This window comes from Camelus dromedarius, chromosome 3 (assembly GCF_036321535.1).
Source record: "Camelus dromedarius isolate mCamDro1 chromosome 3, mCamDro1.pat, whole genome shotgun sequence".
NCBI classification, from domain to species: domain Eukaryota; kingdom Metazoa; phylum Chordata; class Mammalia; order Artiodactyla; family Camelidae; genus Camelus; species Camelus dromedarius.
Window position 1 is genome coordinate 91,440,677 of NC_087438.1, and position 18,566 is coordinate 91,459,242.

General features: G+C 44.3%; 1 protein-coding gene across 7 annotated transcripts in view; it reads right to left on the reverse strand.

The window, feature by feature from the left end:
• ACSL6 (acyl-CoA synthetase long chain family member 6) overlaps positions 1–18,566 on the reverse strand; it is a 63,068-nt gene that overhangs the window by 11,304 nt on the left and 33,198 nt on the right. For 4 of the 7 annotated variants that reach the window (XR_010380092.1, XM_031448967.2, XM_031448964.2 and 1 more), the window contains 10 exons: positions 18,081–18,158; positions 16,480–16,614; positions 15,958–16,092; positions 14,589–14,684; positions 13,526–13,598; positions 11,393–11,481; positions 10,527–10,643; positions 7,492–7,635; positions 6,222–6,323; positions 5,237–5,308 (listed from right to left, as the gene is read on the reverse strand). Coding sequence is in view for 6 of the 7 variants with exons in the window: in XM_031448967.2 (XP_031304827.1) it covers positions 5,237–5,308; positions 6,222–6,323; positions 7,492–7,635; positions 10,527–10,643; positions 11,393–11,481; positions 13,526–13,598; positions 14,589–14,684; positions 15,958–16,092; positions 16,480–16,614; positions 18,081–18,158 (1,041 nt within the window). In the remaining variant the exon portion in view is untranslated. Of the gene's footprint in view, positions 1–5,236; positions 5,309–6,221; positions 6,324–7,491; positions 7,636–10,526; positions 10,644–11,392; positions 11,482–13,525; positions 13,599–14,588; positions 14,685–15,957; positions 16,093–16,479; positions 16,615–17,945; positions 18,024–18,080; positions 18,159–18,566 lie in introns of all 7 variants that reach the window. The other 3 variants (XM_031448968.2, XM_031448965.2, XM_031448966.2) reach the window with 2 other exon arrangements.

Consider the following 18,566-nt stretch of genomic DNA (forward strand, 5'->3'; position numbering starts at 1 on the left):
TAAAAATTAGAAAAAAATTAATGTATGCAAATAGTTGCAAAAACTCAGCAGGTCACTGATTGTTTTCAAAATCTCTGATGCAAATAGTCTAGTGTCCCTGCAAGTGAGTATTTTGAGATGACAAAGAATTTTTTGCTCAGAAAGTTCTCCATTACATTCACTGATTTTTTAGCTCAAAAACTCAATATACAAAGAATACCTCTAAAACAACTATATTTCCAACTCCTTAAAAAGCTTTTAAGAAAAATTCTAACAAATTCGGGCATTTTTTAAACCCATACTTGTAATTTTAAAACTTGACAACTTTCAAATGAACACAGCATTAATAAATCAGATTCATCTGTCTCATAAATTTGTTCAAATGAAGGATTTGCTTTTGCTTTTTTAAAAAATAGTATTTTAAGAGACTCATGTGTGTGGTGGGATGGGGAGGACAGAACTTTAGGCTAAGACTAAAGCTAGCCATCTAGGTAGCTGCCGCAACCCTGCTACTCATGTTGAAAGGACTTCTTGGATACCCAATATAAATAGCTGGAAATCTGAATCTCTTTGCTAAAAAGGGGCATATCCAATGTTTCAAAATTAGTTAAGATTCGTGTAAAAAAGTGTTTTGTTTGAAAACTCTCTCTGTGTTCTTGATATTCAAAGAAGGAAAGATTTGGCAAGGAATACGGCCTGCTGTATTTTGAACCCTCTGGAATATACTTTTCTCCTAATTTGTCTTTATCAAACACAAACCATCCCAGGGGACCCAATATTCCCTGGAAACAGGACCCAAGGGAGATGTTTTCAGCCCGCAGTGGACTGAGAGCTGTGGTTCTGCAGGGGCCACTGCTGGGGTGTGTGTGGAGGTGGAGATGGGTGAGAGGACGGGCTGTAGGCAGGCAGGTGCGGTGAGGTGGGGGAGAGGCAGAGGTGCATGGAGGTGCAGTGAGGCAGGGTGGGTGAAGGGGCCGGGTTGAAGAGAGGCTCTAGTTCAGACCGCAGTGCTGCTCGTATGTTTTGTACATGCTCAGCTTTCACGTAAGACATCACTGCAGTTCTGCTACTTAAGTTTGGAAATCATTGTTTGATAACAAAAATAGTTAGTTTAAAGAAAACATGAACACAATCCAAATCAAACCTAATCCTAGACGGAGTGATTTAACTTAGTAACTCATGTTTACTGTCATACAATGAAAAACTGAAAAACTGATGGTGCTACTACCTTTTAACTTTTTTTTCTAAGTTCCTTTCTGATAGAAAGTCTCACATAAAGACTTGTGACGAGTACAAATAATCTACCCACCTTCTTTTGTAAATGAAATTAATACTATTATTTTAAAAGGAGATGCAAATGCCAAGATGTAATTTCTACAGTGTCCTTGCGGCCCAGGTTTCAGCTCATCTGCGTTCCTAACAGCATGTGGAGAACATTGTGTAACTGAGACAAGAGTCTATGTTCTGTACAGTGGCTTGGGTGAACACCTTTGAAGATCCAGTAGTCACAAGGAGCAGCTTCAAACAATACAGTACAGTACAGGGAGGACGAATTTCACAGGGAGAGCTACATATGCTACTCAGATGGTGAGTAGAATGTAAAAGAAAACATTATGATTTTAGGAAGAAAGGCCTGCATCAGCTGGTAGATGTTGAATATCTTGTCAAACCAGCTACCTGTAGCAAGCCTAAAGGGCTGACTGGGGCATCTGCAGTTCAATGTGGCTTTCTACCACACAGTCGCTGCCTGAGGAGAGGAAATACAATTAAATACAGTCTTGTGTGAAACCAAGCAATACAGCATCCAGCTCACCACTCAGCCACTCAGTGAGCGGATCGGAGTGGCACTGCTGCCAGTCCCTGCTCCATTCTGACTTACAGCCCGGGGTCTTCTTAAATTCTCCCATCAAAATAATTACACCAACTGCTCCAGTGACTAAAACTCTATTTAGCAAGTCAGTCAGTAAATGGGTCAAAACAGTTCTTTAACTAACACTGATATTAACTGTGGGTCCCAAATCAGTCATTTTTTTCAGAAGTAAACCAGTAATAAAATCCATTTTCATTTTTTGTAAATAATTATGTATTTTCTAATAGAACTACACTGTTGAACTGTGGGCAAAAAAAATGAATGAGAATCTTCATTTTCCCTTTATGCCTAACACAATATAAAACTTGTTTTCCAGTTCACAATAAGCAAAGTTTCTGTTGAGGAAAGAAGGATGTTAGCTTCCCTCTGAAATGTTAATGTTAGCTCCCCTTCTGAAACCACATTCTTGTCACTGAAAAGTGATTCTATAGTTTTTGTTTTTTTTTTATTTAAAAATACTGTAACAGACATAGAGAACAAACTTACGGTTACCAGGAGGCAGAGGGGGTGGGAAGGGATAAATTGGGAGTTTGAGATTTGTAGATACTAACTACTATATAAAAAATAGATAAACAACAGGATCCTACTGTATAGCACAGGGGACTATTTTCAATAACTTGTAATAACCTATAATGAAGAAGAATATGAAACGGAATATATGTATATATGTATGACTAACACATGCTGTACACCAGAAATTGACACATTGTAAACTGAATGTACTTCAATAATTAAAAAAAATTCAACATGAAAAAAACACATAAATACAAAAAAAAATTTTTAATGCTGTAACATTTAAATACTATATTGGAATATAATACTGTAAAAGTGTCAATTTATGCCAACTCATTACAGCACAGAACTTTTCATAATTCTGAAAAAATATAGTATTTAAAATCTTCCAATGGTATTACTCAATGAAACACTTTAATACAAAATACTGCCTACAGATAATAAACAGAATGAATTAGGACAGAAGAGATTAAAATTTTTTTAATTAATTAAGGAAATGCTCAATTCAGTTCTGATTTAAAGGCAAATTGGTTATGTAAATATTCATTTCAATGACAAGAAATACAACAAAATATTTTTAGTGAGGGCTTCATAGTGAGAATTTGAAAAATCTTTCAAGGATCAAAGTTCATTTTGTATTTAAATGCCTATGCAAGCTAATAAGGCATATAAATGTCAAGAGAATCATTAGATCACAAGTAGGCTCAAATAGTTCCCAAGTACCTACGTATTTTAATTATTGATACAGTTATTTTAAATACCTCCTATCGGCCATTAAAAAATATCTTCCAAAGATCTCCATAAATTAATAATGGTTGGCCCAGTTCTAGGAATTGTCTTCTGGAAATTAAATTACATTATCTTTTATCTAATTCAACGTTTAATCCAGATCAACTCTGCCCAGTAAGTCTAAACTCCTAAAACTTCTGTTGAATTATTTAAGTCTTGGGCTTCGAGATCTATTTGTGTGTGTTGTGTATTTTTGTGTGTGTAGGAGAGAGATTAAAAAATTAGGGTTAAGCCTTAATTGATCATGCCTTTTTGAGGAAAAGTGAAAAGGACAAGCTGACAGTGGATCATGGATTAACTCGAATAATTTATGTTGAGCTTTATAACACAACTGGGAGCATGTGCTCCTCAGGTGTGAGGCTTGGTTTCTGCTCGCCTGTGGTCAGCTGAGGGCACACACTGGCTGTGGTGGGGAGGACACCACAGACTAACAAAGAGGAGAATGAGAACAGAGAAAGTGAAGAGGTAACAGTCTTGGCAATAAAACTCAGGCCTTTGAGATGCCACAGATTTCTCTGTACTTGAGGTTACCATAGTGAGGGCCGATTATTAAAGCAGAAACTGTGTACAGTGTATGGAAGTCAAGAATACATCTCCTCCCAGTAAAAGCTCTAACTTGAGCAATGGTTAATGCTGGACACTTAACCGAAGACCCCTTTTAAACATAATCTTAAGAGTCAGTAGTCTTTACCTGGGAGAGGAATCTAGCTGTTAAGATTCTCCACGTGCCCTGAGGCAGGTCATGCAGCCCACACCCAGCAGGGGGCGTGCAGGCCTTGGGAATTGCAAGGGTAACTGCAGGAGCTCCTTTTAGGTAACTGCATCCTCAGTGACCTTACAGCCACCCATTCAGATCAACACGTAGACCCAGATTACCCAGGTCTCAGACCACTCATTTGTGGCCCCTGCCCTGTGGGATAATACACACAGCTCCCCTTAATGGAAGAGCAAGGAAGAGAGTACTAGGAAGTTTAGAAATTTAAATAATTATTATGCCAGAATTGACCTTGTATTCAGAAAGCTAAATATAACCTGCTTGGATGCCTCAGATTTTATAATTTTTTAAAACGAAGATGATTCATCCAGGCCTTATGTGCCCTAAAACAAGCTGACAGATGAGGGTAAAGCAGTGTTTCTCAAGCTAGATTAAGGTAAAGATCTGTTTCAAAAGAAAAACAATTCTCTCAAACCCAGAAACTGTGTTTAGATTTCCTGAGTTTGAAACTTAAGAAATTAAAATCTTAATCTGTGGAAATGTTTTCTAATTGCAAATAACTGCTGTAAGAGTTTTATATTTAAAACTGGTTTTAAAATGCTTTTAGGTTATCATTAAAATGAACATACAGAATTTAAAATTCTCATAAGCCTCACAGATCCTGAATACTGTATCTGGGGACCCTACTGGAGAAATATTTTATGAAGAACAATTATATTAAATACATACTAGGAAATTTTAAAAATCAGTATATTAATATTTTTCTGCTTGAAGAATTTTTCTTTTTGAATTTTTGACTAAAGAGAATGTACAAATGGCATGTGTAAGCAGGAACAGACATGCAGGAACTTGGTTACAATAAAAACCACCACCTTGCAAAGACAGAAAGTCTTAGAGGTCTGCTGTGTCCTCTCCCCACACACTCCGTAGAGGGCATGCTGGGCTGACGGATCACTGGCCCCCAGGAGCACAACTGATGTCCCAGCAAGTAAGCTTGCCTGCTGCAGGCAAGAAGACAGTCCCCATAAAAATAAGACAGGACTCTGGTCTTGAGTACTGTAGGCAGCTCAGAGACAACCGTGTACACATGCTCCACCAGTGATGGCTCGGGTAATATTTCGGCTTTCAGAATGTCTGTGATTGTGAGGACAATGAGCGCAGCCTCACGCAGACATACGACCTATTTCAGTTATGATGCAGGCTGCTGCAAAGTCAGCTTGGAACAGGCCTTCAGGGGTCCGTTGGAACACAGCCTGCCTGCGGGCCACAGCATGGAGGGTGGGGAATCTAGGTCAGGGCCAGCACTGGTTGCTTTAATTTTCATCCCTGCATACAGGGCAGTAATAAGTGTGGAGAAGGTTAACAGTTACCTGTTCAAAAGAATGGAGTCCGCTTTCTTTTCCTAACCTCACCATATCTTCCAAAATGGCTTTCTTCAGCTCCTGAATCGAACCACATGGGTAAAAATTACAAGGCAAAACAACAACAATAACAACAACAACAAAAAACAACACATTTCAAAATGGAGATAGAGGAATCTATGCTCCCCTACCTTCAAACCCCCAACTGGAGCTGACACTTCCCAGCAGCATTCCAATCATCACCTCCCGTCTGGCAACTCAGTGCCAGGCACGGCCTAAGGAGTGACCGTGAACTGGCTAAGGGACCACTTGATTTTTTAAGTAGCCCTCTGGTCAGCCTGGTGAGTCCCAGGGGCCCTGTCACCCCAAGAAGAGCCCAGGGCCCAGTGGGAGCTCTAGGGTTCACGGCTGCTGCTGAGAAGCAGATCATGTGACTGAGGGGCCGAGGCTGAGCCAGGGCACAGAGGTCCTCTTCCACAGGACCCTGCGTGTGCCATGAGCAGGTTTCTGGAAGGTGTGGGTAACTAATGCTCTAAGCAGGGAGAACTGTGCTACCTTTTCAATTCCATGACTGTCTCTCTAAGCCCAGTAAACACCAAACCGACCTCACATTAGGAGAGAGCAGGGCCAGTGAGTCAGAAGGCCTACGCTCACATTTGACACTGCTGTTAACCAGCCGTGTGGCCTTGGGCAAGCCACTTCCCTCTCTGGACTCTCCTGCAAGCTGCACAACAATGGGGCTGGGCAAGCTTTCTGTCACATCTCCTGGCTGGGAAATTCAATAGTTTGTTGAGCATTCTAAGAAGAAATATGAGTTCTTTCTACAACAATAATAGACAAACCTCTGGTTTAGGATTCTCACCACTTATAAAATAAAGTTAGAAATTTCCCTACATATTCAAATATCACTTAGGCTACTGTTTTTCTGACCTCTCATTATTCAGTGTCACAGGAAGTCCATCAGTCTTTTATGGAACAACCCCAAGGTACAGACCTTATTTTTGCAGAGCTCTGCATATGTCCCTTCAATTCCTCTCTTCTGGGCCCAAGATGGCATGACTTCTGGGTCGGGCACGACAATGCCCACCAAAAAGGCCTGTGATCCCCAGAAAGGAAAACAGTTATGACAAAAGCTCTTAAGATGGTTATCTGTGGTCCAGCATGAAAGCTAATCTTTTGGTATTCTCAGACTGCACCCTTTTCTAAAAGTCAGTATACGCTTATTATATGAAACATTTCCACCAACATATCACACATTTTTGACAGAAATGTTCTTGAATATTTCTGATATATTTCCCTAACTTTGTAAAAAAAGTCAATGAAGAATAAGCATAAGGAGATTAAAAATCAGCAAGGTTAGACCTATACGTACCTTTGATTCTCACACCAATCTTAAATGAGTACAGCTCAGGCATCAGCCAACTCCATGAACCAAAACACACATATTTCTTAGGATTTCCAGACCATTTTGAAATTGCTTCATTAACATGGCCCTCATTCATGAAGAACACCATTTTAATTTTTAAAGCATTTTCTTAAAAATAATTTAATATTTAACTATATAAATCCAGTGATAGCACAGAATACATTCACAGTGATAGTTCTGACTTCAGATCTAAATGATATTGAAAGCAGAATAAATATAAATCCTCTCCAATTTAATCCTAAACTGTATTAGCACATTAGCTTAATATACATTAAGCTATGTCATCAGTACCATTATTTGTAATAATGCACAGATTTAACTGTACAGTTCATTTGCATATTTCAAAATCAAAACAGCAAAAGCCCTGAATCTTGCTTTAGCATCTTACACTAAGATTCCCCCTGGAAGTAGATGCAGTGTAAGTTAAAAGTAGTGGGGATGTTCGTTACTACCACTTCAAGTAACTTACTTACCTAATTACTACTTATCAAACTATAAGCAATTAAGATTTCTCCCTTGTGGGGAGGGGTATAGCTCAGTGGTAGAGTGCATGCCTAGCACGCACATGGTCCTGGGTGCAATCCCCAGTACCTCCATTAAAAAATACATAAATAAATAAAAATAAATAAACCTAATTAACCCCCCCTCAAAAAAGATTTCTCCCTTAGAAAGGAATTTCTCTCATGATCTAATATGCAGGAGAATACTGGTGTCTGATTGGAAATTAAAGTTCATCACTTTAATCAAATGCCAGACACTTAGGAAGTTACCCTCAAATTCCTCTGGATTTTTCAGCAGGCCCAGTAAGTGTGGGAGGGCTGAAGCTTAGGGGACTCACCTTTAAGCTGTCCCCGTGGACATAGACTTGTGCAACAGGCTCGCTCCGGATGTAAATGTTCTCAATCTTCTCGGGCGCAATATATTCTCCCTGAGCAAGTTTAAATATGTGCTTTTTCCGATCAATAATTTTAAGAGTTCCTGCCTGTGGAGTTGAACAAATAGCTTCATAAAAAGATGGCATTCCTAAGCCTGAACCCCTCACTCGTTAGTGCATAGGCCCTCAGCCCTGTCCTCTCCCACCCTACAAGCCCCCCTAGATCTACTCGTACATACGACGTCCGTGCTCTCATGGAGCCGCTGTGCAGCTGGAGAGGCCACCGTGCACTGCAGGTTGATACCTCCCAAGCTCTGCTGGGCCCTGAGTCCTTTCCCCTCAGCATTTGCCCCACTCCCCGCTCTGACCCCTGCCAACCTGGTGCCCAGCAACAGATGTCCTCCTGCTCAGAAGGAACCTGTCTTCCCCTCGGGGCTCCCCTCCCCCAGGTCCTCACTCCAGCTGTCCTTTTTCTCAACAGCATCTTCAGATTCACCCCCTTGAACCATGTCCAGGCCTCCCCTCCAAAGAGCAGTCTCTCCATCCTCCAGCACATCTCACAGCTCTGGCAGAGGCCCCCAGACGGCATTAGGAGCCCTCTCCCTCCAAGGCCTCCGCAGCAGGCAGGCCACCCCCCTTGGGCAGTGAGTGCGTGTCCTGACCTCCAGGACCCCCGCTCACCTCCCTGACTCCCCTCGATCTTTTTGAGTTTCCAAGGTGAACAGGTGGGTCTCCCTCCTTTGGCTCAACACTTGAATGCTGCAATTTCCTCACTTCCACTGACAATGCTCCTTGAGCTGACCACCATTTATCTCTTTACCAGCCACTCCTGCGCCCAGGTTTCCAGTTAGACCTCTTCACTGAGGTTCTGACCCAGAACCTCAATGTCTTCGGAAGGCTACAGAAACCAGGTGGCTTGCGCTGCACAATGTAATGTGCCGCAAAGGAAGCTCATCCTCCTCCCCAGGACCCAAACTTGGAGATGGCCTTGCTGGTGTCCCCTCCTGGACTTCTAGAAGTCAGGCTCATCCACCCTCACTTGTAAATCCCTCTCATATCCACCTCCTCCTTCCATCAAAACTACTTCCTGACAAGGCTTGTGCACACACTCTCACCCTGCTCCACCTGTTCAATCCATCAGAACCAGAGCCATCTCACTAGAAAAGAAAAGCAAACAGGGCTGTTTTGCTTAAAACCCAGGCTGGACATCAGGCACTTTCCCTACACTGACTTCTTTAGTCCTTGTGACACCCCATGAGCTGGGTATCATCACCTCCACTTCATAGACAGTGAAGGTGAGAATTAGAGAGGTCACTTAGCTCCTCCAAAGCCACACAGCTAGGAAGTGAGAAAACCAGGATTTGAATTAGGTCTTTCTGGATCAGAAGCTTACACCTTTTCCTTGATCTATCTAACACTATTCCAAAATAACAGTAATTTAAAAAAATTGACTCCCACAGACTAACTGCCTACTGTCTTGGGCTCTGAGCTCAAGCATAACACTAGGTGTGTCACATGAATTAATTTACTTGCAACGCACGATATCCTGCAAGGTGAGTGGTTTCATCCAAGTTTCAGGGCACCAGCAGCAGATCCAGGGGTTTGTGGGACTTTGAGATTTTTTTCCAATTCTGAAGCCCCCTCTTTAAGAAAAATAATATAAAATCAAAGAGCAGAGGCTTCAAAGGGACCTCTGCAAGTGAGGGTTGAAGCCTAGGCTTCGTTAACTGGTGGGACAATCTGCCCTGTGCCAGCGTCCCGGGCCCCGCTGCTTCTCCAGCCTCCCTCTGCCACACCTGTGGGCCCTCAGTTAGAACTGCTTGCCTCACACCTGTAGTGTCTCTCTGCTTAGCAGGTACTATTAATCCTGCCCTGACTCTGCTTCCCACTCTCTCCTCTCCCCACAGAACAGGACTTATGTCCTGAGACTCAGACCCGGCATGGCCCTCAGCTCATGCCCATCACATTGGGTTGGGAACTGTCTAAGAATGGGTCTTTCCCTGAGCAGTCCCTGGCCCAGGGCACATACTGGGGATACATCCATGTCTGCTGCAGGAGTGAGGGTTTCTCAAAGGGAAGCACGCAGTTCCAAGCATGGGAAACTCAGCTCGCCAGCCCAGAGGGCCCCCAGAGGGTTCAACATTGTTCATGTGCCCGACAAACTCAACATCTCAGAATGTTCAACCCAAACCTTAGCAATTTCCCAGAGACACGGGAGAGGTCCCTGGGGTGAGCTGCATCAGACAGAGGGGCTCTTGGTTTCAGTGATAGAGCCTTTTTCTGGTCATAGTTTCACCTAAGCATCTCCTATGTGCCAGGCATTGTGCTAAATGCTCTATAGGTATAATCTCATTTATTCCTTTCAACAATGACCACAGAGGTAAGAATGTGATTACCTCCATTTTACAAATGACAAAACGAGGCACCATAACTGGCTTTGGCTAAAAGTTGTGGGGCACAGCCAAAGAATGCCATGTAACCTTACTTTATTATTCTACAAGTGAGTCAATCCAAAGCCCCAGAGAGGGATGGAAGCTTTGCTCAAGGTCATGAGAGCAGCTGCCAGCAGAGACAAAGGAACTCCAGCATTCTCCTGCCCAGCTCCAAGCTTTTCACACCACTCGGTGCCACCTCTCATCTAGGAGCCAGAGTCCACGGGCTCCCAGGCCCTGCCTGTCTCAAATCTCCTAGAGCTATGAATCCTCTGCTCCTTGTGCTTCACCCATCAGATTCCACAGCACTGGAAACCAATTAAGGGTAGGGAGTGGGTCTCAAACTCCAGCTCTGTGCTCCTCAAAGATCCCTGTTACCTTCATCAGGCGGATGGAGGAGGAAGCTTTGGGGACACGGTAAGGAAGAAACTCCCAATTCCCAGAGGTATTCCAGAATAACAAACTGTCAGGAAAGACATAAAGAAGACTCCTGCCTCAGGAGTGAATAGGATCAGACACCCTCCACCACCAAAATGTTTGCAGCTCTGTGGTTCCAAACATACGCACCGGCAGCCATCTCCCAATGTCCCCCGTGTGAAGCCAGCCATCGCTGTCCAGGGCCTCCTTTGTCCTCTCTGGATCTTTCAAGTAACCTTTGAACACATTTGGTCCTCTCACACATATCTGCAGGGACAAACACCGGGTTCTCTCAGCCCACAGCATAAGGAACCCTGATGTGAGGCTGTCACGAGATGTGTGTAGAAAAATATACATGATCCCTCAGGGGATCCACTGAGGAGACCACAGTGATGGTAACAGAGGACAGGAATAGCCCCCAGTGGTCTGAACTGCCTTCTCTCATGCAGCATCCTTTCCCTCTGCCTCTCTGCCCTGGCCACCTCGGGCCTCCCTCTGCCATCCCTTCTTCCTTAGGAACCCAGTGGCCTTCAGGATGTGCTGCTGGGTGGCACTGGATGGGGTCTCATCCGATACTGATGACTGGCAGATTCTACCAGAGATGCCTGAGCCCCTGCTTTGTGACCAGGCACTGAGCTTTCCCATCTGCTCCCACGGAATGAACAAGCACAGGCCAGCTCTATCTACCCCATCCGGCTTATTTGCAAATGGTCATGTTTCTGCTTGGACAGACATGCAGCAGCAAGTCATGCCAGTTAAGGAAAAAATAATAATATATTTTTTTAAGGTTTAGGAATCCCAAATCTTGATTTAGACCAGCGCAGTCCCAGGCTTGGGGGTTGGTTTCTCCATAAAGTGGAGAGGAAATGTGCAATTCAGTGGAGTCAAATTAATCAGTAATATAAAATGACTTTACGCATAAGGTGGAAGGAAAACAACTCCATTCCATTTTTTTTTCTTTTACTCACTACATGTATGGCATCCATGGACATGAATGGCTAAATGCTCGAGTTTACCTCTCCCTCTCCGTTGCTGGTCCAATAGTTCAGTTCCTCGACATCGACGAGCTTGATATGGTTGCAGGGCAGAGGTGCCCCTACGTGTCCTAGAACACCAGAGCAATACGGCATTTGTCAGTGTTCAGATCAGTTTCAGCACCCAAGATGCTCCACGCCACGTACAACCCCAAGTGGTCAAAGTGGGGAATTAGGGATGGAAAGCAGTACATCTTTAAATGGGCGTCTGTCACAAGCAAGCACTGATGATAGAGTTCTGGAGAAAGGAGAGACTAACCTTTCCTGGGCCTTTGTTTTACATACGATTCTTAAAGAAATGGACAGGCACGCCTGGCCCAGCACCAGCCTGCACAGGGTCCGTGAGGAGGCTCATACCCACATCAACAAAACAGTCAGGATTTTTAATAATAAATTTTTTTTTACAATTAAACCATTTCCCCCAACTTCAGATCACACATCTTGGTTTGGGGATCATAAAATACAGTCATCATCTTTTCTTTGAGTCACCAGACTGTAGATTAATGTACATAGTAATCGTCTAGAATTCTTGTTAAAAATGTAGATTCGATTCAGTAGGTCTGGGATGGGGCCTGAGAGTCTACATTTCTTACAGGCATCCAGGTGATGCCGATGCTTCTGGGCTACACCCTACACTTTGAGTGACAAAGGAATAGAAAACAAGGATGAGGTAACTCATCCCCCTCTCCCAAAAAAAGACTTCAAATTTTCTTGGTCTTATACACTCCAATCACAAAATTACATCTAAGTCATTTTCTAGTAATTGTCTGTGGTTGTTACACAATTCAGCTGGCAAGGTGGAGGAGGGTTAAGCAGGTGCTGGCCAAGGTCCTGAAAAAAAAGTGAGCCACGTAGATGAAAGAAGAGACTGTGACACTTTTGTTTCTCTTTTAAACAAGAGACTGCCAGATCTTTTACATATTGTACAAAGATACCTATCTTCTCATACCCAAAGCCTTTGCAAGTTTTTATGGTAAGGAGGCATTGAAAAGGCAAAACCTCAAAAGTCTTACATAGGAGAATATAAAGGATAACATAAGGGGGAAGAGAGTGTCCAAAAAGAAAGGGATAGGTGTGAGCTATCAGTAAGTATGATGGCAGCAGTAAGAAAAAACCTAATGAGCCAGGAACTCAGAAGATAGTCCTTGTAGTAAATCTGCCAGTGGTAGAGAGATCAAACTCATATATAAAATAGGGTTTATTCAGCTAGAATTTAAAGAGATAAAAACTCAGAAAAAAAAAATGCTTCTGTACTTGACTTGGCCAAATGGGCTTTCAACTTAGAATCAACCTATCATGTTTCTGCTGACTACCTCAAGGTGCTCGGAAAATAGTATCGCATTACTGAGCATATTTCTTTTCTCTGCACATCACCCCAAGTTTTCTGGTTTGTAGTTGAGCAAATTTAAGCATGAGGGGTGGCCCCAGGCTCACAGAGGAAGTTGATATCTTGAAGAAATCCTTTGGTGAATGTTTTTCAGATTCTTCCAGTATTTGGTCTAAATTTGGTGATGGATCATACATGGGCTACCTGTTTCTTCCTCCTTGCCCTGAAAGATGAGTCTCTCCAGAATGAGGGTGTGAATAGTGGCCGGTCTGTTCTGAGGTTACCGCTGCCTTATAGACATTGCTATCACAGGAGACACAGTCCCAAAGGGCCCCTGAAATGGCCCTTTAAGAAACAGTGCATTGGCTGCTATGAACTTGTCTCTCCTTCCTAAATCATATCCAATTCATAGCCTGCTTCCTTCATTCTAAAATGACTATAAGCAAGACTGTGTGATATTTCAAAACTATAAAATCCAACATATTGACATTATAAGCATTTTTCCACCTGGAGCTGTATTTTGTGATCTATTACTTCTTCCTTCTTTTTTCAAACATGACTTCTCTTTATCTACAAAATAGGAATATACCAAAAAAAGTAGGAAATACAAAAATTTGTAACAAAGAAAGCAACAGATCCATAATGCTACAAACAGAGACACAGCCACCATCACTGTTTTTCTTCTATTTCTTTTGCTATTTCCTAAGTGCCCTTGTAAATATACTTCCCATTAGGAAGTTTTGGAGCCTGCTATTCTAACTCATTCCCACATCTCCAGCTGGTCCTACCTGAGGTCCAGTCCCCAGGTGTCGTGAAGGTACATCCAGCTGTGCACTCTGTTTGGCCGTAACCTTCATAAACCTTTAAGCAAAACATGGAAATCCATCCTGTAGGCACACACCCTCTTGCAGCTGACTGGCTACCCTTTTCAGCCAGTTAACCGCCCACTGACATCTGGGTGCTCCATGCTGGGGACGGTGGGAGAGCAGGTGCCTGGGAGGTAGGAAACTCCAGGTGAAGCTGAACACAGACGACAGGTGTGGCTACTTTGCTTGGAAGAAGTGCTGTTTTTTACCACAGACAGTTAGTAGGTAAGGTTATGTGGTTGGGGTAAAGATTTCCAACCTATTTTCAACCACTGACTCTGTTTTTCATTTGAATAATATGTATTAAAAATAAGTATTTAACAGTGTGCTAAAGGTTTTGTCTCTGTAAGATATTTCCCTTCAGAGCCCCATGGGCAGACCATGTGGGAGACCTTTAGGAGCGATCAGGCCATGTTCGTGCAGAATAGGAGGTCAATTTAAGAAGTCTATGGCTTCTAAAGAATAAAATTTAAGCATGCACATTTATGAAATAGATGTGCCTACTTTACTTAAAACCCACCAGTCACAACAATGTTACTATACTCTGCATATGCAGGAATTTAATAAATATTAATTGAATGGATAAATGAAGGAATGAATTTTTTAGCAGTGATAAAACCTACTGAATCAAATAGAAGCACATAAATGAACTTTCGTTCCTCTCCTTTGTGTTCCTTCTCTGGGCTGGGAGACATTCTGCAGGCTGGTGAATGCAGAGATGCTGTTACAGGCATGGTACAGGTTCTCCAGCACACTGATGATGATTTTTCCCAGAGTGGATACACACCTGGGCTCTCCAGAAAGTCACAAGGCTATCTTGGCTTTCAGTAACTCAGGGATTTTACATTTTCAGAGGAGGGAGCTTTTAACCCACAAAAATCTTGCCCCCAGGATCTCTTTCTGTACCATAGAGGGTATAATGTGTTTCCTGCCTGTCCTAACACACACTGCGTTACCCACAGGGAAGGCCATATAAAGGCAATACCTGGCACCCGAGAGCCGCGCGGAGGAATCCCAGGACTGTTGGTGATGCAGGGGCTGCTCCAGTAACGATCATCCGCACACACCCACCAAGACTGGCCTGTGGGAAGACAGAGAGCCTGGCAAAGCCTGTGCTGCTAGAGGCAGCATGTAGCCCATCTGGGCCTCACCCAAAGTCAACATTCAACAATTGTACCCTCTCTGGACCCCAAAGGTAGGGATCAGAAAGGCGGCCTGAGACTTCACAAGAGCTGAGGAAGTCCCTTCTTCTTCCAAAGGAATCAACCCAATCAGTTTTTGTTGTTGTTGTTGTTGTTTTATTGAAGTACAGTCAGTTTACAATGTTGTGTCAATTCTGGTGTACAGCATAATAATTCAGTCATACATATACATGCATATGTTTGTTTTCATATTCTTTTTCATTACAGGTTGCTGCAAGATATTGAATATAGTTCCCTGTGTGTTTATCTATTTTATATATAGTAGTTAGTATCTGCAAATCTTTTGCAATCCAACGCACAATATGGACACATCTTTTGAGAATAAGGGCCATTAATCTGTGTGGCATTCCATAGTTTTGGTTCTCCCTTCCATAAAAGACACAGATGTTCCCTCACTCTCCCATCATTTGCAAGCATCCAAAACAATTACTTAGGACAATTTATTCCCACTTCTGCCTTAATGGCATGGCCTTTTTCATTTCTAAATCAATATCATGCACTATTGACTACGCACTGCCAAGGACAAAAAACTTTTTAAACACTTTGTAAGTTGAGCCAATAAGGTTTAAATATCAATTTTCACAGCTAAAAATTAAGTAGTAAGAAAAAACAATGCTACAAATTAACTACAAATTCTTTGAGTAATGCAGAGCTTGAAAACTTTAGTGAAGATACAGAAATGAGTAATGCATAATCAGCTTGCTTTGGAAGAGGGTGAAGGGATGGGAAGCAGGAAGGGAAAGAAGATTCTTGGCCATCTGGCTAGAACCTTGTGCAACTGGAAAATCAGGGTGGCCAAGGCTATAGGGAGGGCCAAAAGAATCTTCTGGCTCCACAAGCTCCCTGGTGAACCCCAGGGGCTCCTCAGGACCTGGAGGTAGAGGTGGCAAAGTTGCCCTCATTTCTGTAGAGGTCAAGGAACTTACTTAGGAGTCCTTCTTGCTGGTTGCCTTTGGCAAATATAACACATCTCCAAAGAACAAAAATGAGTCCTTCAAAATTTCAATGGTAGCTTAACCTTTGATTTCATTAGCAAATAAGTTACGATTTGATAAGACTACAGGCTACTGAGATGAACTTCTCTAATTCTTCTGTAAGGTCACCCACTGGAGACATAGGTGTCACTCTATAATCACTTGTTCATGTTCATACCTGAATCTTATTGAAGAAGAGTTCATCCCAGATGCTGTCATTCCTGATGATTCCACTCCGGACCTCAGCCTGTTTACGCATGGCTGCAAATTCCAGGAGCCAGCGCTTCAGTGGTGTGTCTGCCTGGCTGAAGATCTGAGGAACAGAAATTGGAAACAGCTGTCAGGCCTGCAGGTCCCACCTCTAGACATACCCACAGGAAGAAGGCCCAAACTGGCCAGCAGAGAAGCCACACTGTTTTTGCCCCTGCAGGAGGTCACTGAACGTGTGACATTCAGTTAAAGGTTAACACTACCAAGGTCTAGGCATGGTGCAGGGAAAGAGGTTCCTGAAAAAGTGTCCCAGTCAGGGTTTTGGAGACTAGGAAGAACCCAGGAGGAGGGATGAGAAACAGGGAATACGAGAGGAGGTGACTTTCAGGACCTAGGGGCGGAGGTGTAAAAAGCTTGCCTGGGGCTCCAGCCTCCGTCCCTACAAGCAGTGTGTGCCCCTCAGCCTGGCCAGACTCCCTGCAGGGCTCACCTTGTCGTACATCCTGTTCAGCAGTCGTGGGACCACAGGGAAGATGGTGGGGCACAGAGCCTTCATGTCATCCGAGAGCAGGCGGATGTCTCCCTGGAAGAAGCCCACGCGCCCTCCATGGCAGTAGACGACAGACTGGAGGAAAAGGACAGGAAGCGGGTAGTCCCTCAGGGAGGTCACTCCTGCTGCAGTCCAGAGCTGTGCAAAGCTCTGCTCTACGTGCAGGGCGCCCATGACCCCCTGACCCAGCTCTGGCTGCTGCCATGGGACTCTGAAGAATGCCATCTGAGGTGACACTCCCCCCACACCCATATCTCACCACCTTCCCACTAAGTCCCATTCAGAAACGGAGACAAGAAGCAGGAGACAGAGTGGAATCCTGAGCCTTCGGGACATGTTGGAGCCGCCAGGCTCACTGGTGCCTGCCCCTTCACGCTTACTCCCAAACCCTGGACAGGGGCCTCCCTGGAGCAGGGACAGGTCTCTGAGCTGTACCAAATCCTGACAGTGTGTCTGCTCCATGTCTCAGAGTGCCTGTGGACCTCCCCAGGGACACCTCGGCGACTCTGGAGGATTGCAGTGTCCACAAGTACTGGAAATGCTGCTAATGTCGGCTGTGGGAGGCTGAGGGGAAGCCTGGCTGGTTGCTAATTGGACTAGGAGTATGTCAGGGGCCTAGTATATGCTCCTTTCTTCAATGCTCAGAGGAGCCCTGTAAGGTAGAGACTATTTCTAATCTCCATTTTACAGATAAGGAACACAAAGATCAGAAAGGTAAAGGGACTGGCCCAGAGTCACAAAACCAGTTCACAGTAACTGCTGGCATTCGAATCCAGGTCTGGAAAGCTGGAAAGCATGCCCAGATATACCAGATCATGCCTAAGGCAAAACAGGAGAGACTCTGAAGACACTTTGTGCACAGGCTGGTCCCTCAAGTGACACACACACATGGGGAATTCTTTGTCCCCACAACCTTGTGTGGACTCCTCCATTCCCTCTTCGTCCCCACAAGGCCTGTCCCAGAGCCAATCATTATGCCAGTCCCATCTACAGCCGGAGGGGTCATGACAGTTTGATTCCCCAACTTTATTGTCTTATTTTCTTTTTTAGGGGTTTGTGAGTGACGGAAGTTATGGAATATAGGTGTTTTGGCCATAATTGGAGCCATACCGCACAGAGTTTGAATGGGAAAGCACTTCTGCAGAGCCGCAACGCTCTCTGAGCAGATGCTGTCAGCCAGGGCCTCTCTCAGCCAAGGTCTGTCCACAGGTGAGACAGGGCAGGCCTGGGTGTTCCCTGGAGCAGTGCTCCTAGGTGGCACAGGTGGGGTGGACAAGGTCCTCTGACCCATGTGGCAACTTCTGAGGACAGGGCGGTTCTACTTCATGCCACCAGTGACAAGTGACACCGTGATAGGGTTCTGGGTTCTGGGCACACCCTGTGCCTCCCTGAAGCCAGGGCCTTACCTGCACCATTCGCTCAAACATGTGTGCTAAAGGCAAATAGGAAATGTGCACATCCGCACAAGTGGGAGCCCACTGACTCTGTAAGAAAACAGAAGGAGCCCAGGCAAGGCCCGGTCAGTCAGGCGGGCGTCTTACCTGGATGACTCTCTCAAACATGTGAGCCAGAGGCAGGAAGGAGATGAGCACATCGTCCTGTCTCGGAAAGATCACTTTCTGCAGGTGCCGGGCATGGGAGACAGAAAGGAAAGAAACACTGACAGGAAGACGACAAGAGAGTCATAAAACAATAAAGAGAAAATGACCTGGAGGGGCAAACAGGAAGAGGGGAAGGGCAGTGGGGAGAGGGGGAGACAGAGAGAGAGACATGAGATGAGAGAGAGAGAAAAATGAGAGAGGAAGATGGAAGGTGCAGAAAGAAAAAACAGGGCAGCGTAGGAAGCGGAGTGTTAGGTCGAAGCGCCAGTGGGTCTAGGTTATCTGCAGAAGCAAAGAGCCAGTTGAAGCACACATATACCAGCGGAGTTGGGCTCCGCAGGGAAGTCTCCTCTGGGAGGGCCTGCCCCTCACTCACAGTCTTCAGGGCCAGCCTGGCTCGCCCCCTCCTCCCCACGGCTGCAGGGT